The 27972-nt window shown below is 42.9% G+C and overlaps 2 protein-coding genes across 3 annotated transcripts in view; one reads left to right on the top strand and one right to left on the bottom strand.

Annotated features, from left to right (window-relative positions):
* Positions 1–9365, top strand: part of PIGF (phosphatidylinositol glycan anchor biosynthesis class F) — a 47447-nt gene extending 38082 nt beyond the window's left edge. Inside the window, exon 5 of one of the 2 annotated variants that reach the window (XM_074949382.1) lies at positions 8215–9365. In XM_074949382.1, coding sequence (XP_074805483.1) covers positions 8215–8416 — 202 coding nt within the window. In that variant the 3' untranslated portion in view covers positions 8417–9365. The remainder of the gene's footprint in view (positions 1–8214) is intronic. The other variant, XM_074949381.1, reaches the window with a different exon arrangement.
* RHOQ (ras homolog family member Q) overlaps positions 592–27972 on the bottom strand; it is a 41154-nt gene continuing 13773 nt past the window's right edge. The window contains exons 3-5 of the mRNA XM_074949383.1: positions 12177–12341; positions 9558–9653; positions 592–8898 (exon numbers count right to left, since the gene is read on the bottom strand). Coding sequence (XP_074805484.1) covers positions 8743–8898; positions 9558–9653; positions 12177–12341 — 417 coding nt within the window. The 3' untranslated portion in view covers positions 592–8742. The remainder of the gene's footprint in view (positions 8899–9557; positions 9654–12176; positions 12342–27972) is intronic.

Below are 27972 nucleotides of genomic sequence, written 5' to 3'. Positions count from 1 at the left end.
CAGTCCTAACTGAGGCAAAATTTCCATAGACGTAAGGATTGCACATCATGCCTTTATTTTGTAAATTTCATTTCTGTAAAATCCAAAGATATCTGCAATATGTTTCCCCAAGATAAATCTTTCAGCACACAAGATAAACACTTATTCTACTATTCTGGTAGACATATGTCACAATATTTTTTTTAACTTAATTAAGATTTATATGGTGCAGTGTTTTTCTGAGAATTGTATTCCTTAAGTAAAGCTACCCTAGTTTTTGAAAAGATTCAACGAATTGTGTATGCAAAAATCTAGCAGCCTCTAGCCCCATGATACAAGATGGTAATATAGTGATAGCTCTAGCCAATAGGAAAGAACTTCCTTTTCTACAGTTTGACAGTTTCAGGATGCACACAATTCTTTCCATCCCAGGATTTCAAGGTGTGTTACAAACACTAGTTAATTACTAAAAAAAGGAGGACTTGTGGCACCTTAGAGACTAACAAATTTATTTGAGCATAAGCTTTCGTGAGCTACAGCTCACTTCATCGGATGCATCCGATGGAGTGAGCTGTAGCTCAGGAAAGCTTATGCTCAAATAAATTTGTTAGTCTCTAAGGTGCCACAAGTCCTCCTTTTCTTTTTGCAGATACAGACTAACGGCTGCTACTCTGAAACTAGTTAATTACTGTGAGCTTCACAAAACCCTCCTGCAATAGGTAGGGGAAACTATTTTACCTACTATGGCAATATCAGCACTGAGGTGGAATGTGATAGCTGTTAGCACAAAGCAGCTCTGCACAAGAGTGAAGTATGGTGATGGATAGTGCAGACTGTTGGAACAGGTAGAATTTAAGTAGGCAAAATAATTATTGTAGTTGGAATTTGCCCAGACATTGGGTTAACATCTCTAGTCTAACAAAAAGTGCTGTGAGATCTTTAAAAGAATACAGTCAGCTTCAAAATCTCATTGGTGTCTGGATTTTTTTGTACCTGTTACAAGTAATACTTAAACCTAGAGACAAAATTACTTCAGTATTTTTTCTGTTTATTTACGGTGTCTTTGACAGCACTTTAGGTATAGTCAGTTTATGTGGTCTTACACAGCAACAGGAGTGAGGGAGAGAAAACATTAAAAATAGGAAAATGGGATTATAAACAACAAAAATTGGCAGGAGAAAGATTTCGTACCCAAAGCTACTTTTAACTCTCTTTCAAAATTTGCTGCATTTCAAGTTATTCGTTATTAGAAGGACACCATAGATGGTAGGTCCTCCGTTTTATGTTTCACTTGAAAAATGGCATCTAGAAGAGCACAGTGCCCTCTGACACCATAGATTCAGTACTGATTCAAAGGGAAGAGTTCCACTTCAAGCACCAGCATGACTCCTTGCCACACCTATGTGTTGGTTGGAGAGCTTACTGAGCCACCTCCATGCTGAAGAGCTTGAGAGACCCATCAGTTCCAGCACAGGATGGTGTGGCTACAGACCAACACCATAGGCATGTTCTAAATGCCATACAACTAGTATTCCCAGCAACCCATACTTCACTGAGGGCTGGTTTACACTGAAAAAAAAAAAAAACCACACACCAGCACAGCTGTCTCTCTGAGGCGTGAAAAATCCACATCTCTGAGAGACGTAACTATGCCAACTTAACCCCCATTGTTGACATAGCTACTGATTTTTGGGGAGATAGATTAACTTTAGTGACAGGGTAGCCCTTCCCGTCACTGTAGTGGAGTGTCTATACTGAAGCACTACAGCGGCACAGCTGTAGTATTTAAATGGCTTGTCTATACTTGAAACACTACAGCGTAGATGTTACCTATGCTGACGGGAGGTGTACGTAATCCACCTTCCCTGAGAGGCAGCAGCTAGGTTGGCTTAACTATGTCACTCAGGGGTGCGGATTTTTCACACCTCTGAGCAAAACAGCTGAGTCAACATAACTTTATCGTGTAGACTAGGGCTAAGCCTAGACATATGCTGACAGATTGGATTTTGAAAGTGACAGTCTTGATTTTATTATATTTTTCAATATACCAAACTGTTAAGCTATCAGGTCTGTTCCTGAGTTAACATACATACCTGATTTTACCTAGTGTAGCCTTTATCTAAATTGACTTCATCATTGTTAGCAGCTAATAGATGATCTTGAAACAGATATTTCACTTAGGGTACGTCCACCGGAACGAGAAGAGTAAGGTAAGTCAACGGGAAAGTATCTCCCGTTGACGGAGTGTGGTGTAGACACAGCAGTATGTTGACCTAAGCTACATTGACTCCAGCTACGTGAATAACGTAGCTGGAGTTGCGTAACTTAGGTCAACTTAACCCCACAGTGTAGACCTGCCCTTACTGTGGTTATTTCTATCATAGAAACACCAGAAAGGAGTGAAGAGAACCTTATGGTTCCTGTTTATACAATATGACTTTTGGGTCTGTCTAGAGTTTGTGATGCTGCTTTTATTCAAGTGACTTGATTGCCATTGAGCTTGATTTAACTAACTTGACTGTTAATACTAACCTAGATGCCCCCTGGAGCAAACATTTGTGGAGCATCTCGAATAAAGCTGTGTTTGTTAACTCAAGTTTAGGCAATCAATTAAGTAGCGTTAAAACTGGACCACAAACTCTAGACATACTCTAATTCAGTGATACTCAGAGTGAGGCTTGCGAGCCGCAAGTGGCTCTTTAATGAGTCTCCTTCAGCTGTTTGCAGTGCATGATACTAAAAGACTGTGATTTAATTATTAACCAAAGTTATTAACCAATCAGGATACTTTTAATATGTTAGCCGATTGTAGTGATAAAATAAGAATGCTTGGTCAGTCATTTTGCTGTGAGAATAATATATATGTGTATAAATATAGTAAATGAAACTACTAATTCACACTACTGTGGCTCTTTTGGATAATGTTCACTAATTCGGCTCCTCAACCTCTGAAGTCTGAGTACCACTACTCTAATTCTTAGCGCAATACTGCTGAGCTCAAAGGGTTTCTTTATTGTGTTTACTACCTAGTGTAAAGACTGTTTTAAAGGGGCGTTGGATAGAAAGAGTGAAAAGCAGGAACCAAATATACTTTGAGATGCAGTAGGAGGTGTGGACCTTATTTTCCTTTAATGGGGGTAGATTTGTTTTTTAATGGTTATATTTTCTTAATTAACATCAGTCTTTAATAATGGGAAATGGAGAACTTGCAGAGCCAATTAAACTTTCTGTGAATTAAAAATAACTGTTTAATAGCCGTAACTGCCAAATAAAAAGTTCTCTCTTCACCACTCATCGTGTGCTGTACATACAGCATGTGACCAGACACATGGTTTAGTGAAGAAATGCCTGCAAACCCTCCTCCCCCGCCCCAAAAAACAAAAAAGTTAAAGCATATATTGAAATAACATTACAAGTTCAATATAACCCTGTAAGGCATGTTAGGTTCAAGGGGAAAAAAATCACTGTGCACATTTATGCAGTCAATTTCTAACTGAAACCTATGTAACCATATTACTTACATAGCTTCCTAATTGACAGCTGTAAGACTGGATCTTGTAAAATAGTATGCACAAAAATTAAAGTTATAGTTCAGGAATCAAAGAAGTGCCCTTATACAATGTCTAATGAATGGGCTTAATTTATTAAAAATTGTAAGTACCACTTACAGTAGTTCACTTTATCTGCTATTTGCATCTTTAAAAATAAATCCCTGTTTTCCTAATAGGTAGCTGCCCACTTTATATACACTACATTGAGCAACTTTAACTATAAGTGTTTCTGCTAGCATTGCCTATATGCAACTCCCATTCCTTGTGATGGGAGTTATGTGTTAACAAAGGGCAAAATAATCATGCAGTCATGACGAGTTCCAATTGTATTGTCCAGGTATATGGTTCTGCAGTGCTACTTACTTTGATGTAATCCTACAAACTGCTAAGCCTTCTCTGTGCGATACTGGGCACCCTCCCCTCTCATTAAAGGCAGTGGGAGTTGACAGGTGCCCAGCACCATACGGGACTGGGCCCTGGCTCAGAATCTGAATGCTTGCATGTTTTTGTAGAAGACCTAATACAAGCAAGAGAAGTTACTAGCCAACATAACATTTTTACCCCTTGTGCGATCTTAGGCCAAATCCCCAGCTGCAGACAATGAGCATGCAGTGCAGGTCAGGTGCATGAGGGGAGCAGTGTTTACCTTTGCTCTCCCCAAAGCCTGAGGTTTCTGAGTGCAAGGCCAGATACCCAGTATAAGTCAGAGCGGCCATAAATGGGCTGCTAACAGTCCCATGGGGCCAAAACCACAAGCCATGCACTTCAATGCAACCATACCATACAATCCAGTCTACAATATGCTTAGTAGTAGACTCATTGTTAAGATGAAAACCTATCAGATAGTAACCTTGCATTTCTGTAATGCTTTCTCACAGGGGTTTCTTGAGTCAAGTACTATCTGTTTTTCACAGATGGTAAAGTAGAGGCACAGAGAAATTACTTACCCAAAGTTAGAGAACAAGTCAGTGGCCAGGCTAGGAATAGAATCCAGAATGCCTGTCTTGTGCTCTAACTACTGGACCATGCTCCCTCCCTTAAAACGGTGCTTTTCTGCAATAATTGGTGAGTGGATGTTAGATTTTTTTTTTCAAGCAGCTGTTCAGTTCAAATTCATAATTACACACACCTTAGAACTGGCCATTTTCCACATGTATATGATATGGGAACTGGTTGCTTTCATGGGTTTTGTGGGGATGCTGGTTGATGTTTATTCTGGCATCTCAGAAGCAGGACAGTTTGTGATAGTTGTCCGAAGGAAGTCATAGCTTTCCCCATCTCACAACCAGAAACTTTCCCCTCCCTCTGACCTGAAATGAGGATGCAGCCTACCTTCCTATTTATGTGTTCCTGACCCAACCTTCATGTGGGAACCAGTGAGGATGTGCAGAGACAGGTGCCTAACTCCTGTTGGTCAGAGAGTAGAAAAACTAAATTGTGTACAATCCTCTACAATTCTCTGAGGACTAGAATGAGCTTTACAATCCGCATGAGCTTAATACTCAAATACAGAGGGCAAATGCAGAAACCAGGGAAAATCCACCCTGACCAAGAAAATTAATTTGATTCCAAAAGGCAAAGCAGAAAATGATTAGAACCTATGGGAACGAGGGTCCAGGAAACAATCGAAAGCAGTGATACTCAGTCTTGAAGATCAGAAGAGCCCTGACGAAATCAATGAAGTTACAGTTGCTGTGCGTGTTGTGTCATGACAGTGTTTTTGTGAGTCACTTATGCCATGACACATCACAACTGGAGGAAGTTGCACTGTGTGTGGACTACTGTTAAACACAGTAGTCCACTTTGCAGAGGCCACTTTGTCATCTCTGCAGTTTCTCAGTCCGGGGGCCAGCCAGCAGTTAATTCAACCTAGAAGAGCCTTTGGGCTCCTGTAAGTTGCACCTGGCTGCAAGTCAGCTTCAAAGGCCATTCCAGCAGAAAAGGGTCAGAACGGTGCAGAAGGGCTCTGACAATATTCCCAACCCCCAGTTGCACTCCTGACTCTGGAGGCTATGAGCACAACGTAGCTATGCTCCATCTGTACATGCTGAGGATTTTCCCCCTATGTTTGGGGAATTCGCAGGAGGCCAAGTAAAGCTGGCTTTACAGCTCCTTTGTGCCATCAGAGCAGTCCAAAGGGACAGCAATCAGGCTGAGGATCTGGCCCAATATCCTTCCCTTCTGTGCCACTGGAAGGGTGGCATTCCTTGTCTCTTTTTGCCCCCTTCCATTTAGTTGCTGGGGAAAGTGAGTGTGTGTTCTTTCCTCCCTCTCATTTCTGTCAGCTGCTAAAAGCCAAGGGAGGATTCCAGAGGTCTGTCAAAGATTCCTGGATTGAATTTTGATGGCATGGTTTATAAAATTCTGCAATATACTATCACAGATTTAAAAGGAAGCAAGGAAGAATGCTTTTGAAGTTATAAAGAAAGTGACAGCAGTATTTTAAAAAATAAAGTTATGAAGTGCTGCACAATGATTGAGAATGCAGGAGAGTTTTTAATGTTGAGCTTTACCCCAGGTTGCAATTTGACCAGGAGAAGATAAAACTATCCCCAAAAATTCCTTAAGTCATAGTAGCAGTTGAATGACCCAGTAAGAGCAGGGATAGGGCAAAAGAAGAGTTGCTGTAGATTGTGCGGGATGTTGATTCACAAGGGGAAATACAAAAGGTTCCAAAAGCCACCAGGAACAACACGTACTTGTGAAAAGCAGACGAGGACCTACAGACTTGAATTAATGTAGGTCAGATTTTTAATAAAGGGTCACTGATCACTCAGAGTTAGTGAACTGGACACAGAGAAAACTGCCAAGTTAATCAAGCCATTGTGGATCGAGAGGTATTTGACTTGGCTGAAATACAAATGGTTTCTTCTTACCACTAGTGGTACTGCAAGAGGCACTTTCATACAGAAGGTAACACATTTGTTATATCACTGCAGAGATTTTTGCTTTGTAAACATGTATAATGAATGACCTGTAAAATTCTGGAACTTATTGAAGTTGATTTCAACCTGATAATGGAAATGTAAAGATCCAACTGAAGCATAAGCTTACCCAAGGCCACACTATACTATTTTAAAATGTATGTAATACCTTATTGTGTGAAGACATCAAGACTTTATACAAAAGAGATGCAATGCCGTTGTTAATGAATGAAAATGAGCAAGTCTTTGGTTTAAAAGAGGCAGCAGGCATGACACTGTTGAACAAAATTACCAAATAGAAACAGGGGCCATGAATGGAAAGTGAATTAAGGTCAATAAAGAGTACCTAAGGCACCTCATTTATAGATAGTCATCTTTGCTACACTCCTAAAGACCTCCAAATAATACTCATAAAACTGCACACAATAAGGACTGTGAAGGTGAAACAGCAGAGAACCAAAGCACTTATTCGAGTTAAACTTCCCAGGATCAGAGGATAGGAGGGAAATATGCTTCCCCAAACCAGAAGGATGTAATGGACAGGATCAAAGCGAGGAAAAAGCTGACTTCAGAAGGAAGATGAGTACCATAAAGAGCAAAGACACTCTTTGCTGCTCATGAATCACAAGCCAAGACCTGGAGCGAAAAGCTAGAAAGTGAGGCACTGATAGTTCCTATGATGTCCAATTTTCTCCTCTGCCTTGAAGACAGGAGAAGACAAGTACACTGTACACTTGCCTCCAAATGGAGACCATTGTTCAGCAGGCATAGTAAGGGTTGTCCTGGCAAAAGATGGAAGAATCATTATAAGAGCAACAGGAATTAAAATTTATCTTTTGTCACCAACATAGTGAGGCTCTTCATTTGACGGGATGTTATTGGGTGGTAATTATGCTCTAACCACCACATCCTAGGCTAGATTAGGGCTTAACTTTAAATACTTTTTTGATTTCTCCCTCCCCCCCCAGGTTCAAGTATGGAAAAAAAATCCACTCTAGTACTAGCCCCATTACCTGAAGCAGTGTGAGAATGAGTTGACCATATTGAGCCAATTCTGTCCTTGTACTAGGATATGAAACGAATTTCTAAACACTAAACCCTAGTGGGGCCTGCATTTAACTGGGCCTGCTTTTTGATTGCTGAACTGTGTGTAAAATGTGCATTCAGCATCCATACTTCCCCTTTGACTAGCAGTAGGAAAGAACTATGAAATTCCCCTGCCTGCTTTTCAAGTCCATGCTGGTATGTGTAGTCAACCAAACCCTGTCCCCATCTTGGTATGTAGGCTCATTTGGTATTTTTCATTCTTTTCTGCACACTTATCCAACAGCTTAGAAGGTCCTTGGGAAGAAAGAAGGCAAAAGGTACAAGTGTATGTTTAAAAAAAACAACAACTGCACATTTTACAAGTCTCAAAAGGTGTGCAGAAAAATTGAAGAATACTTTATCAATAAATCTGGCCCAAACTTCAGGTAACACAAATGCTTAAGTTTCTCAGATGGTTTTGTGAGTATCGTACTAAGCCTGCAGTAGCCAGAAGGCTGGTTACATTTTAATGTATATTAGTTAACTGTACAACACGTAGTGTTCATGATAAATGCATGTATGATTGTTACACTTTTCGCATTCTTTAGGAAAGCACGTCAAGCTTTAAAGAGAAAAGGGTTGTACCGCCTTTCAATATTTAGATTACACTGAACTTGTGCTCAAACAATATTTTCCTTCTTTCTCTGTTTTTACTGTATGTTTTCTGCCCTCAGATATGGCCCATTTCCTGTTCCCTCGGAGCTACCTTTGGCTATGTGGCTGGCCTCATTATTGCACCTCTGTGGATATACTGGAATCGGAAGCAGCTTACATACAAAAGCAGATAACTGGGGCAAAGAGAGAAGGTATTTCTTTGTGCAGATTCCATACGGACTGGGCAGAAATTTTTATGTGATTAAAGCAAGAGACTATTGAAATATTTTCAACGTGGTTTTGGGCCAAGCATCTCCACTTACGGCATTATTTATATGCTGTTGTTGCCAGCTCTAACTTTTTTAACCCCTGAGAGATTGTATCTTCCAGTCCAAATAAAGGATTTGTAAAAGATGGTGGCTGCTTCTTACTAGAGTTCTGTTGATTTGTTTGGTTTTGTTCCTCTGGATTTCACCGATTTCAGAGGTTAGATTCCTAAGTTTAGCTTACAAACTTCTATGATCTATAACAAGTTCTGTGTACTTATGTACTGTATCATTTACGTTTGACAGAAATTCACAGTAGGCCTGGCCATTGTCAAATGTATCTCACGTGATCAAACAGCAGTTTATGCATCTTGATCCTATTCTTTTTTTCACTGTGTGTTTCTTTGGAGTTAAAATGGCTATTATAGCTTCATCAAAAACAGTCTTCAGTCCTTTCTGTGTTAAAGCTGAACACTCCACATAGCAGCAGGCTCCTATCTGTCAAAAAAAATAATGAATTTAATAGCTACATAGGCATATATTCAGATCTATTCGTTAGCTCTTGAGGTTTTTTTTCTTTTGATAGAAACACCCCAAGGTCTTGTGTTTGACCTAGAAAAATCATCCCAATGTGTTCCGTGTCCTGTAAAGCAAAGTATTCCTTTCTTTTGTCTTTTGATGATAGTTTTGGAATTCATTTCTTTAGGTTCTGTTTCTGAAGAAAGCGTGTTTACAAGCAGCTTGTTTTGGGTTGATTGTATAGTCCTAAACGCTTCAGCTAAAGGACAGGAAGAAAAAATTATGTGGCCAACTTGTAGATTCATTTCTGAAAATGAGCAATAAATAAAAATGCCTAGCACCTACCGGACATTTTAAAAAAAGTTAGAGTTTTGTAATGATTAATTGCCTTTAGGTACATCCCCTGTTTTAATTAATTATCTGACTCATGATCATTATTGACTTCTGTACTGAAAAGAGTTACACTGTTATTAAAAGAGAAACATCTAAGTGAGTCTGCTTGTTAGTAGTGGTTTTATAAAAAGCTGGTTATCTAGACTGGTGAAATAAGTATGAAAATAGCACATAAGAAGAAAAAAATGCAATCAAGAATAAGTTGGGTAGGAGCAGGTTTTTTTCTCCTCGAGTGTCTGATTTACCTCTTTTGCTAACTTCTGTCCCTGTTCCATAGATATAGGCTTCTCCTTCATATCATTCAATCTTGCTAAAGTTTTTGGATCATCACGAAGATCAATCTAGTAGGAAAGATGGAAATAATATTGCATAATGATTACACACATGTCAAATAGAAATCATTGAGCCATATCATGTCCTCCGTTCTAGGGCCTGATCCAAAAGACACATGAAGATGTAGATCAGGTCTCCAATACCCAAGTATCCAAAAGGAAGGGTAGGTGGGTTATTTATTCTCAGCTTTTTTCCTTAACTTCAGTGTGACACTCCAGAATCACCAATGAACACAGGAGGGGCAGGATTAATCCAATACATACTGGGGAAATTTGAGCTGCTTCCGCTTAGAGCATAATCCTGTAAGACTCCGTGGGACTAGAACCTGGGACTGTGGACCTTAGGTCATCTGACAGTCCCATGTTGCTACTGAGAGGCCATGCAGCACCACATCCAAGGAGCACTATGGTGACAGCACCCTGTGGCCTTCTGATTGGCTCATGCTCACTATTTAACCCTGGAGGGTGCCCCAGGAAGTTGTCTAGGCAATCATGCAGACTTCTAGCATGCTGTGACTCCAGACCTCACCTTACTTTCTGATCTCTGGCCTCCAACCCCAGCCTGACTCTGAGCCGGACTCTTTCCTGTTGATACCAGCTCTAGTGACTACTCCGATCCTTGCTCTCTGACTACCGCCTCATGGCCATCCTTGACATGTGGACACCAGCCCACCATGACCGCTAAGCCAGACTGCCTACGCCCTGGTTCCTTATAAATCCAATGTCCGTTGAAATCAAGAGAAGTCTCTCCATTAGTTTCAATGGGTATTGGATAGGACTGTTAGCCATGGCACGGGGTTATGCGCGTAATGTGGGGCCCGATCCTGCAGTGCATTCTGGGACTAGTAATCCTATTGATTTCAGTGAGTTACCCGGAAGAGTAATGCTTGTAATCCCAGACCCCTGCTCAACAGCCTCAAGTGCTTGTGTAACACGATGCATCTTTTTTTTAATAGAATGAAGATAACTCTGGAGCTGGGTGACATTTTTTGACAAACTTTTCACTGAAAAATGCAGATCCAGGTTGATGGAAACATTTTGCAAATTCATGGGGAATTCACCACATGTATTTAGTTTGGGGGAAAAAAAAACAAAAACCTAAAAATATTCCCATAAATTTGAAACATTTTGTTTTGACATTTTCTAAGTGAAGTGTATACAATCTAAACAAATTTGTTTTGAAATTTATTTTTAAAAAGATTTTAAAATGTCAAACTAAACATTTTGTATCACTCAAACAATAATTTTCTTCGACTTTTCAGTTCACCAAAAATTTAGAAAAAAATTCATTTTATGTCTCCCCAATATGTAGTTTTAATTTTTTCAGTCTGGCCAACAAACTGAAGAATCGGTTATTCACTCAGGAGTACTTATAACACAAGTGACCCTGTTTTCCTACTGTCGGATGCGAGCAAGGTCATGTCTACACTACAGCGGCATAGTATAGATGCTTCCTACATCAACGGAAGGGGTTTTTCCCATTGACGTAATTAATCCACCTCTCTGAAAGGCAGTACCTAGGTCAGTGGAAGAATCTGTCCATTGACCTTATGTCTGTCTACATTCAGGGTTAGGTTGTTTAATAAGAGGGAAGGTCTGAAAGAAAATAGCATAATGCCACTATATAAATCTACAGCCACACCTTGAAAACTGCATACAATTCTGGTCTCCCCATCTCAAAAAAGATATACAGTACTAGAATTGGAAAAAGGACAGAAGGACAACAAAATTGATTTGGGGTATGGAACATCTTCCATATGCAGAGAAGTTAAATACTAAGACCGTTCAGCTTAGAAAAGAGACAACTAAGGGGGGATATGATTGAGGTCTATAAAATCATGAATAGTATGGATTAAAAAAAAAATGACTAGAGAAGTGTTGTTTATTCCTTCACGTAACACAAAAACCAGGGGTCACCCTATAAAATTAACAGGCAGCAGGTTTAAACTAACAAAACAACTAACTGAACTACTTCACACAATGCACAGTCAACCTGTGTAACTCATTTCCAGGGGATGTTGTGAAGGCCAAAAGTATAACTGGGTTCCAAAAATAATTGGATAAGTTCGTGGAGGGATAGGTCCATCAGTGGCTATTAGCCAAGATCGTCAGGGACGCAGCCCGATGTTCTGGGTGTCCCCAGACTTCTGACTGCCAGAAGCTGGAACTGGACAACGGGATGGATCACTCAATAATTGCCCTGTGCTGTTCATTCCTTCTGGAGCATCTGATAGCAGACGCTGTCAAAAGACAGGATAGTGGGCTAGAAGGACCATTGGCCAAACTGGGTCAGATCATTCTCATGTACTTATGTCCTAACTACAGTGCTCAGGGCGTGAAATATTTCACAGCCCTGAGTAACATAGCTATGTCTACCTAAGTTATAGGTGTAGGCTAGGTCTAACTCTTCCAGTTGAAGTCAGAGAAAGGGAGTTATTTGGATCCTGCTGCAGGGGCCCGGGGCCCAAAGAAAGCACACGTTAGATGATCTGGATTATTTAAATAAAACAAGCAAAATAAAACCAGACGTACCTGGGTTCCTACGAATAAAAAGGGTACATTAGGTGCATATTCCTTTAGCTCTGGTACCCACTCCTCCTTCACGTTTTGAAACGAGGCTGGATTTACCACTGAGAAGCAGATAAGGAAGACATCTGTCATAGGATAAGATAAAGGTCTCAGACGATCGTAGTCTTCCTGAGGAAGAAAAATGTTGTTATCGGCAATCCTGAACTGAAGCTCACATTTTGTTCATTGTAACAGTTACATTCAGGGACTGTGCTCAAATATCTCAGATAGAAAACTCATTTAAACAGAGACTCCGTTTACTTGGCTCTTTTAGTGGTACCCCGTCAGTTAACGTGGCCGTTAGATTAAAATCCACACACAGGAAGTAAACATATGAATGCAAGTGAAAACCATGGCAATGTTGCTACCAGTAGTTACACGGTTATCTATGCAATATGATATTTATGGAAAGCTAAACTTCTTTAAAGCCTCATTTTAAACATTCTTTGCATATCTGCAACCTAAGGGCTAGCTTTTGCCCTGGCATGCTGAGGGGAAATAAGCAGACACATGCTGATTCCACAACCATTCTGCCTGTACAAAGCAAAATGGGTGGGGCAAATCAGAGACATCCATAGTGCTGCTTCTGACTATCCACCTAACCAAGAAAGCACTCCCTCTTGGATCTCAGATGTGAATGGTAGCTGAGCCCTCTCCTAGCTTTTTGAAGTATCAGCAGGATAGTGTGTCCTATTACTGATGATCCTGTTCTGGGGGACAGAGTGGGATCAGAGCTCCTTTATCCACACACTCCTTTAGCCCAGTGCACCCACCCAACACCAGGGAAGATTTGGCATTAAAAAGCACTGACATTTTCTAAAGGAAAAGATCACCCAAAAGAATTCCTTTGAAGGAATTCTCAGTGTGGATGGACAAATCACTCAGGTGTTAGTTTTTTAGAGCCACAGCATCAAAGCCGCTTGGCCATATTGGGAAGGTGCACAGGCACACCAGGCTTGTTCTGCTGGATGGCATTGAAGAGAGCAGGCTATGCTGGTGCCATTCCTATTTTAGAGAGTTTAATGTAGATCACTAGCTTCAGAGCCTTTACACGGAAGACTGGCATTGTGCCCACATTGCACAGGGAAGGCTTTTGGTCCCCTCTCCACTACAATGAGCACCAAGGCAGGGCTAACCAAAGTCTGCTGCAAGCTTCTTGATACAAATTCCCATCTGAATTAAATCCCACAAATATTAGAACTGTTTATTCGTTAAATAAAAACAGGCTGATGTAATTCAACACTACCTACACTTTGGGAAATTCAGCTATAGTTTTTCACTGGCAACTGTAACTGCCAGATTGCACATATTTAATTGTAAATGAAAAACTTAATTAGCAAATAGTTATAACTGAAAGCATGTCAATGGAATCCCAAAGAATGTGTGAATTTCCACAGAATATTTCTACCAACCCATCTCCCTCAGAAGTCTGGAAATGAACAGCCAAGGGATGCAGGCACTTCACTCCTATCAGATACTGCTGCATAATTTTGCAAAAACACAAAAACTGTAGAAGATGCAGATTAGTGTCTGTTCTGAACTGGTTGGAACATCTGTGACTGACACATTTTGTAGGCAGGTGTACTAGACTGGCCAGAATGCATGCAACTCTGGCCACATATCTGCCAGAAGCTAGTTATGGCGCCCCATTGAGTGAGGCTGGGGTTGTAACTAGATTTCCATCATAAGCCCTGTTTTGCCCAGTCCTAAAAAGCTACTTTCCATATATAGTTTCCATGCATGTTCTCTGATTGAGAATGGTTTCCTCAATGTGATAACAAGGTCTGTCATATCTCCATATCCAGAATACACTACAACTTCTAACCAGCTTTGTAAGCAGCTTGTACATGCTTAACTCTGCACATGATTGATGTCCACACACTTTAGTGACCAGAGTAGCTACATTACAGTGTTTAGTGGCCTCAGCTGCCACATAACTATCTTCCTGCTACTTCTTCAACACTTACTGCTGTGTGGACAGAACCTGCTAACCATTGTTTAGCCCATTTGGCTGGTCCTCATTCATCCTAGCTCTCGGGGTGGCATGACATCCCAGGCTGTATTGTCCTATGTTCTGCTCTCTGTCCTCCTCCAGGCTCTCTGTGCCCTGCTGAGGCAGATTGAGACAGCAGCCCAGAATTTCCCAGAATGCACTGATATGAACCCTTAGGCAACAAGGGAGATGTGGCTGCACAAACAGTCGAACGGTTGTCTTGCGGAAAAATGCTGCTTTAAGGACACAACTCAGCCATGTTTGCCCAGGCTTTGTATAGGAAAGGGTGAATAGCCATGTACTTAGGTAGTACTTAAGATACAAGACCTTGCTTACTTGGATTTTAGCGTACTGGCTTCTAAATACCCTGTTGAGGTGGAGAGAGAGCCAGATTTTAAAGCAACAATGGGTAACTGGTATGTGCTTTGCTGAGTCAGAATATTCTTGAATTATCAGCTATTCCTGTCCCTGATCACACTGGAAAAATATTTAGACCAATCATTTCCTTTTTAAAAGAGTGGATCACTTCATATTACTGTGATAGTAACCAAGTAACTACTAATGGTTAGCTAAGAAATGTGCCTACAGCTAGTCTGTACTAAGCAGCCTATTAGTTACCTTTCCCACCAGCCCCTTTGTTTGTATCATTCAGCTATTTCATTTTGTCTTTTCGACTGAAGATCTTTTGGGCAGAGACTATCATTTACTATATGTTTGTACAGTGAATGAGGCCACTAAGCCAGGGATAGGCAACTTTCAGATAGCAGAGGGCCACAGTATCCATTAAAACCCTTTGGCAACCCATACATTTATTTTTTAGAGGCTCCAGGATGTAGCAGAAGAGGAAGCCGTGGCAGTCGAGGAAAAATATGAGCTTATACCATCCCTGCCCTGGTCCCTGACATGCTGGCCCTGTTCACAAGGGTTCCGGAAACTTTGCGTGTGTGTGTGGGGGGAGGGCAAGGCCAAAGGGCCCCCTCCCTCTCCAGGGCTTGTTGCTCCACGGGTGAGCCAGCTGCCCTCTCTTCTGGTGCCACAGCAGTCCCTGGTGGGTGAAAAGTGTAATTGCAGCACCTCCCCCAGCAGAATCTATTATTCTGCAGGGGGAATAAAAAAAATCTGTGGGGGACATGAATTCTGCGCTTATGTTTCTTTTGTTAAAAAGTGGGGAGGCACGGCCCCTTAACCCCCCTCCCCGGTTCTGATGCCAGTACCTATGTCAAGGCTGAATACCCACTCTGGCACCTCGGGTGCAGGAAGTGGGGGCCCGCAAGGATTTTAAAAACTAATACTGGCCACTCCAGGCTTGTATTAAACTCCCAAGGTTACAGCTTCTCTCTGACCTTGGTTTGGTAAACGCTGCCACCACCCAAATGCAAAAAAAACCCAAAAACAACAAAAAAACCCTGAGACCCAGGAAGGAGCACTTGGGAATTCCTCCCTGTGGGGCACCCTCAAGCCCTTTCACCCCTCACACCCCTCAGAGAAGAGCTGAGAAAGAAAACAAAGGAAATTAGCTGTTGCCATCAGCTAATCAAAGAGCATATGCACTAACCTATTAGGACACCAAAAATCCAATCCTGTTCTTATTAAAAACAAAAAGGAAGAAAGTACATCTGGAACTTAGGTTTTTGCTAGATTTTAAAAGAGCAATACCAAAAACTAAGCACACAAAATAGCTTTCTTGGGGGTTCAGCTTAACAGTTACAAGCAAACAAAAGCATCTGGGGTTAGCACAGAGGAGTCCACAAGCCAATAAGAAATAAAAGAAATAACCCTACTCGCATCTTTTTAGACATTCCCTAATTTTACGTACATATCTGAGGCTGCAGATAAGTGGGTTTGAGGTATGAATTGATAATCTATAATCATACATGACTTAAAGCTGGTTACAGCATTACTGCTCCGTGTCCCTGCAGCCCAGAGAGAGCAGCAGACAAAGGGAAAGTTTCTTTCCCCATTTTAAAAAGTTCTAGCCTTCCAATTGACTCTTTTGGTCAGGTGCCCACTTTTTTTTCCTTTACCTGGGGGACCTGTTAACCCTTTACAGGTAAAGCAAGTAGAGAACAGCTACCAAGAGGGATTTTACAGCTACCTGGCTGGCTGTCCATCAAAGGAAGTTATTCCCCCTCTTATTTATCACAGCCTATGTTCAGTAATTCCAGGTACGGTCCACCAGAGCCATCCTAGAATGAGCCCACTGCAACCAGGGAGCAGCTGTCTCCTGCCCGTACTCGCGTAGGTGCTAGGGAACAGCCTCCTTTCCTCCTCCAGACAGTGGGAAAAGCCGCCTCTTGCCCCCTTTTGCTGACCTCTGCTCCCTGGTAACAGAGCTTCTCACATCTTCCCTCACTCCAGGGGTTGCCAGCGCTGCCTACTCTCAGGCTCAAATCTGGGTGGGCTATGCCCCTGGTTGGTAGGCCAATGCAGCCCTGGGCTACCAGTTGCCAATCTCTGCGGTACCACTACTGCAATAAAATAATAATAATTAATAATTAATTGAGTTGCTATGCTTTCTGATCACTTGAAACAGAATTAAGTCAAGTTCTTTTGTGTGTGCGTGTGTGCGTGCATTAAATGCATATATACACGTGCATTTTCAAGTCAGGGACTTTTTGTGAGCATGCCAATCCCTCCCACTGTGTACACAACTGCAGTAAATGAATGTGCAATAGAAAACATGCACATATGTAGAAAAATAGGTGCAGATCTCAGGCCACTGTCTGTGAAAAATCAAGCCCCAAATGTGTGAAATTACTAGGAACAGAGAATGAAAAGGCACTGTTACCATGACTTATGTAAAACCTCCTTCAGTTTCTGATAGAGCCCACTGTAAACAGAATGCCCTCATACACTTTCCACCCTCCTCCCCCCCCACATAAATGGAAGGTGTAAGGGATATCTCTCTCCCCTCTTGATGTTTGTTTATAAGGGCAGAAGAGAAACTAACTCCCACTATTTCCATGCATGTAAACTGACTGTGCCCAAAATGTTGCCAAATGCAGAGACTAAACAAAATGAAAATATAGAGAATATTCTTCCTAATACAGTTCTTTCAGTTCTAGTAATTTACTTGTAACTTTAGTAGGTACAAAATTTTGAGGAGAAATGTAACTGAAGTTAATGATGTCCCTTTTTACAATATCCAATCTCCTTATAAGCATACATTTTACCTCTCTACCCCTACTACTGTATGCAGTCAGATCCTATTCAGGGAAGCAACCACATTTACTGGGTGGAGATCAAAATCCTAAAAAGAGACTGCCCAACTACAAATTAGACTGGTCCCTGGAGTGTATGATCTTCAAGATAGTACATAAGAAAATCAGCTAAGCAGGTTAGTCAGTCATTCTCAGATTCAGGACTACTGAAAACCTGTAAAAAAAATTTGTTTTAAATTACAAACCAGTCATAACATTAACACATGAGAATGTGTCAAACAAACAGCAATAAAATATTTCATTAGCTATTAGCATAATAAACATGCACCATCACTCAAAAAAAAAATTAAATTAGTTCAATGACCTTAAAGTGCCTCTCAATCAGTCTAAATTCTAGAGGTCTATTTCCAGACAATGAACACTAATTATTTTCCAATTGCAAAGTTGTTTTACATGTGCATACTTTGCTGGAAAACCTGCAGTGTGCATGAAAGTTTAGACTAACTTTTTTTTTTTTTGTCTTAGACACTATTCCTTTTACAGTTAGATACATCTTGGTACCTTGCATTCCTTCTGAAAAACTGGCTAGCAACTGTTTTAGAAGTGAGCACTACTATTGTTTCTTTAGTAGCCTCTGCGGATAAACTTCTCCTTTCTGCTCTCTGCATCTATTTATATAACTTTATACTCTGCTTCTTCTACAACACGGAGGCCTACGTATCTCAGTCCATCCTGTATAATTAAGGTGTTAAACTAAAGACAAATACCATTTGTCTGGCTATTTTACACATCACAATCAAATTGTCTGCTAAAGTACATGGTATCAGCTCCATTGACTTCAATGGAGTTCTGCCCACTTACATCAGCAGTGAATTTGAGTCTATATATACACTGTACTCTGCTTGAAACAGTCAGAATGTTGTCATGTCTCTCATATTAGAGCCCTGTCTATACTAGGGAAAGTCTTCAAAAATGTCCCACTGTTGCTAACACTGGGTCAGCTCCACCAGTACTAGCAACATGGGTAGCCCAAATGTAAACAGATGGGCAGCTGCTTCCACCAGTTTCAACACCATGTCAATTAGACCAGCTCTAAGCAAGGTAAGATGACATAGTGCTTAAAATGTTGTCAGCAGCGAGGTTCCCATCTACACTATGATCCCCAACATTGCTAGCACTGATTGAGCTAAACCCATGTTAGCAACAGTGAGAAATCTGGAGAAAAAAAAATTCCTGTATTCGGGCCTAAATAATGGTTGAATTCCATGGGATCAGCTAGAAATACTGTTAGTGTTTAGACTGCTCATTTGAGAAACATGGAAAAAATCAGTGTGCAACAGTATAATTTTATTACTTGAATTCATCAGCATACACGAGAGAAATTAACTTTATTCCAAAATTAAGTGCAATGGCAAAATCTAACTATACTAGTCAGAAGTCAACATAAATTCCAGTGTGAGTGCATGCACTCATACTCTATATCAATTAAACTTTCATTCTAATTTGGGGGAGGCAGTGGGTAGATTTAGGCATTAAAAACATTTGAAGAATTTGACTGGAATATTTTAAGAACCAAAGATATGAGCAGAAAGAAGGTGACTAAGGACCAACATGGTGCAGTACAATTGCCTAACATTCAAATCGGAGAGAGTTGTATTATGAGCTTTAAAAGAAAAAAACACCAAAAAACAAAACAATCAAAAAAACCTATTTGTCATCTGCCAAAGCAGCCAAATACAAATGGAGAAACAGGATAAGAAAATAAGAACAACAACTACTTTAACTAAGCCAATACCGTTGCATCCTATTTGTTTAATGTCTTCAAAGTGCTTTGAACACCTCCAGGGGAAGACACTAGATTAGTACTGCAATAAATAACAAAATACTTTGTAAGACACTGGCCATCACTTGTTGGGTGTCAGTCTGGTAACCAAAGAAAGTGGCTGCCAATAGGAAGTGAAAAGAGTAAAAAGACAAGGATATAAGAAACTGTTGCTAATAGTCTGTCTCAGCATCTCAACTATAGACATGCTTGTTGATCCTGACAGATCTGTTGATGCATAGTTCTTTATTGAAAATACCTCTGAAGTTGTTTTTAAATGCATTCCAGGAAAGAGGAGGTTACTGACCTGTAGCTGGAGGTTCTTTGAGATATGTGGTCCCTATCTGTATTCCACTGTGGGATTATGCATGCACACCCTGCACCCGGAGAATCTGAAAGTAATGTTTGTTGGTCCACGCATGCACCCTGGTTCACCATGCCCATGACATAGGTGATAAAGGGTGGGACGGACCAACCACCTCTGCAATTCCTTCTGCACTGCCAATCAGAGAATATCCGAAGCGGAAGGGAAGGCAGGCAGGCAGTAGTATCAGGCAGAGACCACACATCTTGAATAACCTCCACTTACAGATAAGTAACTTCTTTGAGCGATGGTCTCTATTGTATTCCACTGTGGGTGATTGACAAGCAGTACATAAGTAGGAGGAGGGTGCAAGGATGAGGACGGTAGGGTTTAGTGGAGAACCACTCTCCCAAAGGAGGTATCAGCAGCTGAGTCTTATACCAGTGCATAATGCCTTGCAAACGTGTGGATGGAACTCCATGTGACTACTTGATAGATATCTAGGAGGGGTATGGTCCTGATGAGACGCTATGGTCATTGCTTGAGCTGTAGTGGAGAGAGCTCATACCCATATAGGGGACGGGAGATTAGAGAACTGATAGAGTAGAATGCAACCAGATATCCATTTGGAAATTCTCTGGGTGGAGACGGCGTGCCCTCTGACACTCTCCACTATAGTGACAAATTGTCTCCGGGACTTCCTGATTAGTTTTGTTCTCTGAAGGTAAAAGGCCAACACTCATCGAACATTGAAGGAGTGGAGTCTACCTTCTTCTGCCGATGCATGCAGTTTCACGAAGAATACAGGTAAGTGAATGGACTGGTTCAGATGAAATTCCAAAACCACTTTAGGGATAAAATTTGCAATGTAGGCGTAAAGAAACTGTGTCTTTGTGGAACACAGTGTGTGGAAGGGTCTGCCATCATTGCTCCCTGTTCACAGACCTCCTCTCTAGTGTGATGGCTGCGAGAAAGGTGACCTTTATGGAGAGGAAGGACATGGAACAAGTAGCTAAAGGCTCAAAGTGGGGCCTTGTCATTACCAAAAGAACAAGATTCAGGTCCAACTGGAGCGCAATTTTTTGAGAAGGTGGGAAACTTTTTATCAGAATCAATTGGTTAATGGGTGTGTGAAGATGGAGTAGCCCTGAGTACGTGGATGGAATGCACTGACTGCCACTAAGTGGACTCGCAAAGGGCCAGAGGGATAGACCCGATGTCTTCAAGGATAGGATATTGTCTAGGATGAGGGGAACAGCTGTAGTTTCTGGTAGAACTCCTCTTTGTTGTGCCCAGGACGAGAACCATTTTCATTTAGCTAGGCAACATTTTCTAGCTGCGTTCTTTCTGCTATTAGAGAGGCTGTCTCAAACAGCTGAGGAGCACGCACGTTCTAGGGATGCCGCCCTTCCAAATACCACACCCTGAGGTAGAGAAGTCATGGATTTGGGGTGTTTGATCCTGCTGTTGCACTGAACCAAGAGCTCGGGTAACATTGGGAGGGTAATCAGCGGCCAAGGTGACAAGCACAGGAGGTTGGGGAACCAGAACTGTCTGGGCCACAAAGGGGAGATCAGGATGACTGTTGCCCTGTCCTGCCATATTTTGCATAACACCTGTGGTAGTAGCGGCAGTGGAGGGAAGTTGAACTGGTCTGGCCAGGAAAGGAGAGCGTTGCCCGGGGAGCGGTAACCTAGGGCTCCTCTGGAGCAATACATTGCGCACTTCTTGTTCGCCTGGAAAGTGAAGAGATCTCTGGTTGGGATTCCTCGCTGTGTGAAAATGTCATGCAGCACCGTGTTGTGAGCTTCCCACTTGTGGTCAATCATGAAGTGTCAGCTGAAGAAGTATGCGAGCACATTCTGCATCCCTGAAAGGTAGGCTGCAGATAGGGTGATCTGACTGCTGACAGTCTCTGGAACTGGTTTGACTGCCTCTTGCACACAGAGAGGCAGATCCCACTCCCCCTTGCTTGTTGGTGTAGAAGACAGTTGTAGTTGTCTGACTGTATCAGGACATGGTGAGAGCAGATGAATGGAAGAAAAGATTCACATACCTTTCTTACTGCACGTAATTCCAGTATATTGATATGCATTCTAGACTTTCGAGATGTCCATGTTCCTTGTGCCGTGCAGTTGCCCATATAAGCTCCCCAACCTAGCAGGGATGTAGCCTATTAAAATTATGAACTATTTACAACTGGATTAATATGGTTTTGCAAAAAAACGTCAGACCTGAGGATGCTAAAGGGTCTGACCGAACCCAGCGGGGGTGAGAAGGAACTGAAGACGTGGTTGGTCCACCCCCCCTTTATCACTTCAGTCACAGGCATGAGGTGAGCCAGGGCGCATGCGCAGACCAATGGACACTACTTTTAAATTCTCTGACTGCAGGCACATGTATAAGCCCACAGTGGAATACAATAGGGACCATCACTTGAAGTAGTAGTTCATTTTCTCTGCTGCTCTTTGGGGTAGCTCTTCTTTTGGTCTGGTCTCCTTTTCTTTATGGTAGCTGGGAATTACTCTACCAGCACATCTGACATTGTGTGCCCCACTGTGGTGGAGCACTGAAGCAGAGTGTTGCTGCATTCACATTTTGGATGGATTTGTTTTAATTCATCCAAAACTTGATTATTTCTCTAGTCTACAGCTTGTCCTTCCTTTATTGTCCAAAAGCTTTTAATGTGAGGGATTGGCTTGCAATTCTTCAGCAGAGTAGTATATTTCAAGTGTCAGCTCAGACTAATCATAGACACTACTGCTTGATTTCAGGGAATTTTTCTTAACACTGGTAAAGTTGATTTTAAATTGATATTTTGCCTGACTCGACATATGTGAGATAGGACGGGTGCTCTGTGGGTTAAAACAAGAGGACAGAGTCAGGCGATGTAAGTTCTGTTCCACCTCTGCCACCAACTCGCTGTGCAACTTGGAGCAAGTCACTATCCACTCTGTACCCCAATTTGTCCACCTGTAAAATTAGGATGCCTCAGGGAGGGTTGTAAAGCTTAATGCATCAGGGTTTGTGGACTGCTCGGAGGTCCTTTGAAGAAAGGAGCAATAGAAGTACACATTGTAATTAACCTAATGGAAGGGTTTTTTTATTAAACAAATTAAAACCTCTAACAGCTCTGGACAGCCCTCTAAAACTGCAGTAAATTGGGTTTCCTAGTATCTGTTACATGGCTGGACTGAGAATCTGGGGCCTGAGGCACACCAAGGCATTGGGCCCCTATGGCTCCCCCTGTGCCATGGCCCCAGCCCTCAACATGGAGTGGTGGTGGCAATGGGTCCCACTCTCCTTCCAAAGAGGCAAGGGCACAATGCCCACTTCTCCTCAGGCATGCCATCAGAGGTCCTCCTCCCTTTGTGACCAAAAGAGGGGTTAACAGCAGTCCCCAGAAGCCCCACCCCCCAGTACTTTTCCCCAGCAACCAGGGTTTATCTGCTTGAGCGGGTGAGTCTGGCCTGCTGCACTCATCTCCTCCTGTCCCATGCAGATTGCTCTGCTTTAGCAGAGTCTTGCACTTAACACCTCCACTGAGATGCATGGAGTAGTTCACACCTCTCAGAGCTATTATCTTAGGCTGTCTGCAGACTCAGAGGTCACTGAGCTGGTTATATTTAGGTTACTTTTTCAAGCTTTTCTTCACAAGGATGAGGGCTAGAAACTTTACTTTAAATGAAAGCTGACATTCTGATGTAATCACATGACACCAGGAACTGGAGCCCTAGGCACAGGCCCAATAGCGATTATGGTTTAATCCAATCTACTGCATCTCTTTTGGCACTGAAAATAAAAAGCTAATACCGTCCTGTGACAGGGTGTACCAGGCCCTTTGAGGACCCCTGCTGGAGGTCTTGCAGTCCTAACATACCCCATCCCAGAAAAGGAGCAGTAAGGGTGGGTCCTCCAGGCCTGCCTAGACAGGTCACAGGGAAGCAGCCAATCAGAGCACAGTAGGCTCAGTTAAAAGGAGCTGCTGGGCCTGAGCAGGAAGGATTTCAGCTCTGAGGAAAGGATGAGGAGGAAGGGGATACATGGGAAGTGGCCCGAGGAATAGCAGTAGTAATTATTAAAGAAAGCAGCATGGCGCTGCTATTTGTAGGGTCCCTGGGTTGGAACCTGGAGTAGTGGGTGGAGCTAGATCCCCCCCTCACTGGTCACTGGGGGCGTGGCCTAAGCCCCAAGAAGGGGATAAAGCTTGTTTAGAGGCCCAAGTGAAGGGCAGGACTTAAAGAGTCTCCAGAGAGGAAGCCCTGGGGGTAGTGTGCAACACCAAGGCAAACATGGACTTTAAGCTAGCCCAGAAGGGGCTGAGAACTGAGCCCAGAGACAGGGCTGCAGGCATTACGAAGGGCACAGGGAAAGGCCCTGTTGACCCTTTTCCCCCAGAAGGGGTTCCTTCACGTCTTTGGAATATGTATGACTTAGCTGGAAGGCTGAGTCAAGGACAACCCACTTGACGAGGGCAGCCGCCGACAGAGAGCACCATAAGGAGAGAGCAGGTTTGCACTCACCTGACAGGAGGCGCTCAGGAGAGGTGAGTGTGCACCATTACACTTCCTCTATACAGTCAGGCCTGAATTTACATGGGTTTTTTGCACAGTTGCAGTTATGCACTGTCAATTAATTATGACCCTTTGAATCCCTACCATGTACACAAATACTTTTACATGGTGCAGCACGGTCACCAAGATGCACAAATCAGTGGCATAGTCAGGACCCAACACTTGGGTGGGCCCCAACTTTGGGTGGGTGGGCAATGATGGGGGTGGGGGAGGGAAGGCAGGAAGGATGGGGCAAGAGTGATGGGGTGCCTCTCCTCACCCCCTCCAGCTGGCCTTGTGGGGGGCCACAGAAACTCTGGCCAGGGGCCCCCCAGCCACAGGCGCAGGAGCTTGCCCCACCTGGCACTCCTGCCAGGGAGCAGGGTTGGGGCAGGGGGACTTGCCCCACTCTGCCTTCCTGGCGCTCCTGCTGGGGAGCAGGCCAGCCTCTGTGCCCCAATCCCACTCCCTGGCAGGAATGCCAGGCGGAGTGGGGCAAGCCCCCAACACCACTTTCTGGCAGGAGCACTAGGCGGATGGGCAGAGCGGTGAAAGCCCCCGCGCTCCAACTCCCTTCCCTGGGTGCGTGCCTGGGGGCCTCCCCCACAAAGCTGGCTGGAGGGGGTGAGTGGAGGGGGCCCCGATCCTTCCTGCTTCCCCTCCATCATCATTGCCCACTCACCTGAAGTCAGGGCCCACCCCACTGCTCCACACACCACGGCCTCCCCAGATGAGCACGCAGAGTTCTGACTTCAACAATATGATGATAATGTTGATACTGTATCGAGTTCATCCTCAACATCAGTAAAGGTTAGTACCTGTACTGTAGTAAGTTTAAATTTCATTTAAAAATGTTAATAAAACCTGTAGTACTGTATTGTGTAAATTAGGGAGGTCATTTTGTGAGCCTGGAACTGAAAACCTTATTTCCCATAGACCCTTGGTATCTTTTTACATGATTTCTATTTGCATGGTGTTTTTTAAAGAACATAACCACAGTGTAAATCGAGGCCTGACTGTATTGCAGTCTAGGGGAGGAATTTAATGTCTCCTATCATAGAATCATAGAATATCAGGGTTGGAAGGGACCCCAGAAGGTCATCTAGTCCAACCCCCTGCTCGAAGCAGGACCAATTCCCAGTTAAATCATCCCAGCCAGGGCTTTGTCAAGCCTGACCTTAAAAACCTCTAAGGAAGGAGATTCTACCACCTCCCTAGGTAACGCATTCCAGTGTTTCACCACCCTCTTAGTGAAAAAGTTTTTCCTAATATCCAATCTAAACCTCCCCCATTGCAACTTGAGACCATTACTCCTCGTTCTGTCATCTGCTACCATTGAGAACAGTCTAGAGCCATCCTCTTTGGAACCCCCTTTCAGGTAGTTGAAAGCAGCTATCAAATCCCCCCTCATTCTTCTCTTCTGCAGACTAAACAATCCCAGCTCCCTCAGCCTCTCCTCATAAGTCATGTGCTCTAGACCCCTAATCATTTTTGTTGCCCTTCGCTGGACTCTCTCCAATTTATCCACATCCTTCTTGTAGTGTGGGGCCCAAAACTGGACACAGTACTCCAGATGAGGCCTCACCAGTGTCGAATAGAGGGGAACGATCACATCCCTCGATCTGCTGGCTATGCCCCTACTTATACATCCCAAAATGCCATTGGCCTTCTTGGCAACAAGGGCACACTGTTGACTCATATCCAGCTTCTCGTCCACTGTCACCCCTAGGTCCTTTTCCGCAGAACTGCTGCCTAGCCATTCGGTCCCTAGTCTGTAGCGGTGCATTGGATTCTTCCATCCTAAGTACAGGACCCTGCACTTATCCTTATTGAACCTCATCAGATTTCTTTTGGCCCAATCCTCCAATTTGTCTAGGTCCTTCTGTATCCTATCCCTCCCCTCCAGCGTATCTACCACTCCTCCCAGTTGAGTATCATCTGCAAATTTGCTGAGAGTGCAATCCACACCATCCTCCAGATCATTTATGAAGATATTGAACAAAACCGACCCCTGGGGCACTCCACTTGACACCGGCTGCCAACTAGACATGGAGCCATTTATCACTACCCGTTGAGCCCGACAATCTAGCCAGCTTTCTACCCACCTTATAGTGCATTCATCCAGCCCATACTTCTTTAACTTGCTGACAAGAATACTGTGGGAGACCGTGTCAAAAGCTTTGCTAAAGTCAAGAAACAATACATCCACTGCTTTCCCTTCATCCACAGAACCAGTAATCTCATCATAAAAGGCGATTAGATTAGTCAGGCATGACCTTCCCTTGGTGAATCCATGCTGACTGTTCCTGATCACTTTCCTCTCATGTAAGTGCTTCAGGATTGATTCTTTGAGGACCTGCTCCATGATTTTTCCAGGGACTGAGGTGAGGCTGACCGGCCTGTAGTTCCCAGGATCCTCCTTCTTCCCTTTTTTAAAGATTGGCACTACATTAGCCTTTTTCCAGTCATCCGGGACTTCCCCCGTTCGCCACGAGTTTTCAAAGATAATGGCCAAGGGCTCTGCAATCACAGCCGCCAATTCCTTCAGCACTCTCGGATGTAACTCGTCCGGCCCCATGGACTTGTGCACGTCCAGCTTTTCTAAATAGTCCCTAACCACCTCTATCTCCACAGAGGGCTGGCCATCTCTTCCCCATTCTGTGATGCCCAGCGCAGCAGTCTGGGAGCTGACCTTGTTAGTGAAAACAGAGGCAAAAAAAGCATTGAGTACATTAGCTTTTTCCACATCCTCTGTCACTAGGTTGCCTCCCTCATTCAGTAAGGGGCCCACACTTTCCTTGGCTTTCTTCTTGTTGCCAACATACCTGAAGAAACCCTTCTTGTTACTCTTGACATCTCTTGCTATATATTACATTAATGCAGGATCTACTTTGACTATTTCTTATACCATGAGAATGTGTAAAATGTGGAATAGAAGTATTCTAAGAGCATAAAACTTGCATCGCTGTGGAGAAAAATTTCAACTTGACAGTTCTGGTTTTGTGATCTGTTAGTAATCATCTGTTGCTTTCATGGCTTGTAGCAGCAATCGTAAGAGGAGGCTCTCAATCAGAACCATCTGTTTTTAGAAGGCAAACCAAAAATAGATATTAGGCAAAGCTGCTAGAGGAATCCAACCTTCATCCAGTGAAGGGTAACTGTAACTGCTGCTCAAAGGGTATGAGTGAAGCACGCACACTTACAAGAGCTGGCTTCTGAAGAGAAGTTCCTGCTACAAATCTAAATTATAATCCATTTTCCTAGTAGTACATGGTAATGACAGTCTATAAATCCTCACTTCGTATGAGTCACTTTGCCTTACTTTTATCATTTCAGAGTTTGTTTCAAAGCTATCCTTGAAGAGTTAAGGAAAGATTACACCACCAATAGTTTTCTTCCTGGATAAGAATATTTCTATTTAAAAAGGGCTGGTGTGATATTTTTAGATCTGTTCAACAATAAGCAAGTGGACAGTACTATCTCTAGTGTCTGTTGTGCACACCAGACAGCTAAATTGAACCGTGAGTTACACCAGGGAAAATCCAGAATAGTTCCACAGGCTTCAAACCTAGTTTCCCAGAATTAAGGGCTAAATTGCAGTTTTGCTACAAACCCTGAACAAGGTTATGTTTCAGCCAGTCACAATCTGGTTTCTAGTTCCCCACTTCCCCTGGAGGGGAGGGGAAGTAGTCTGTGATAGCTCTATATCTAGCACAAATTACTTGATCTGGTGCATAGGCTCATTTGATCTTGTTCAGCCTTGGCTCTACCTACTCCCCATCCACCTGTATGGAATGGGGAGAAGCTGCCACAGGAGGCACTGCCAGAGGGAGAGCAGCCAAACATTGAACTAACTAGGCAGGTCCCAATCTGGCCCTAAACGAAAGCAGAATTTGCCCTGATAATAGCCTGTGTTATTCCTATTAT

This window comes from Natator depressus, chromosome 3 (genome assembly GCF_965152275.1).
Source record: "Natator depressus isolate rNatDep1 chromosome 3, rNatDep2.hap1, whole genome shotgun sequence".
Taxonomy (NCBI): Eukaryota; Metazoa; Chordata; order Testudines; family Cheloniidae; genus Natator; species Natator depressus.
The sequence above is the reverse complement of the archived record's forward strand: the minus strand, read 5'-3'. Positions and strand labels throughout refer to the sequence as shown.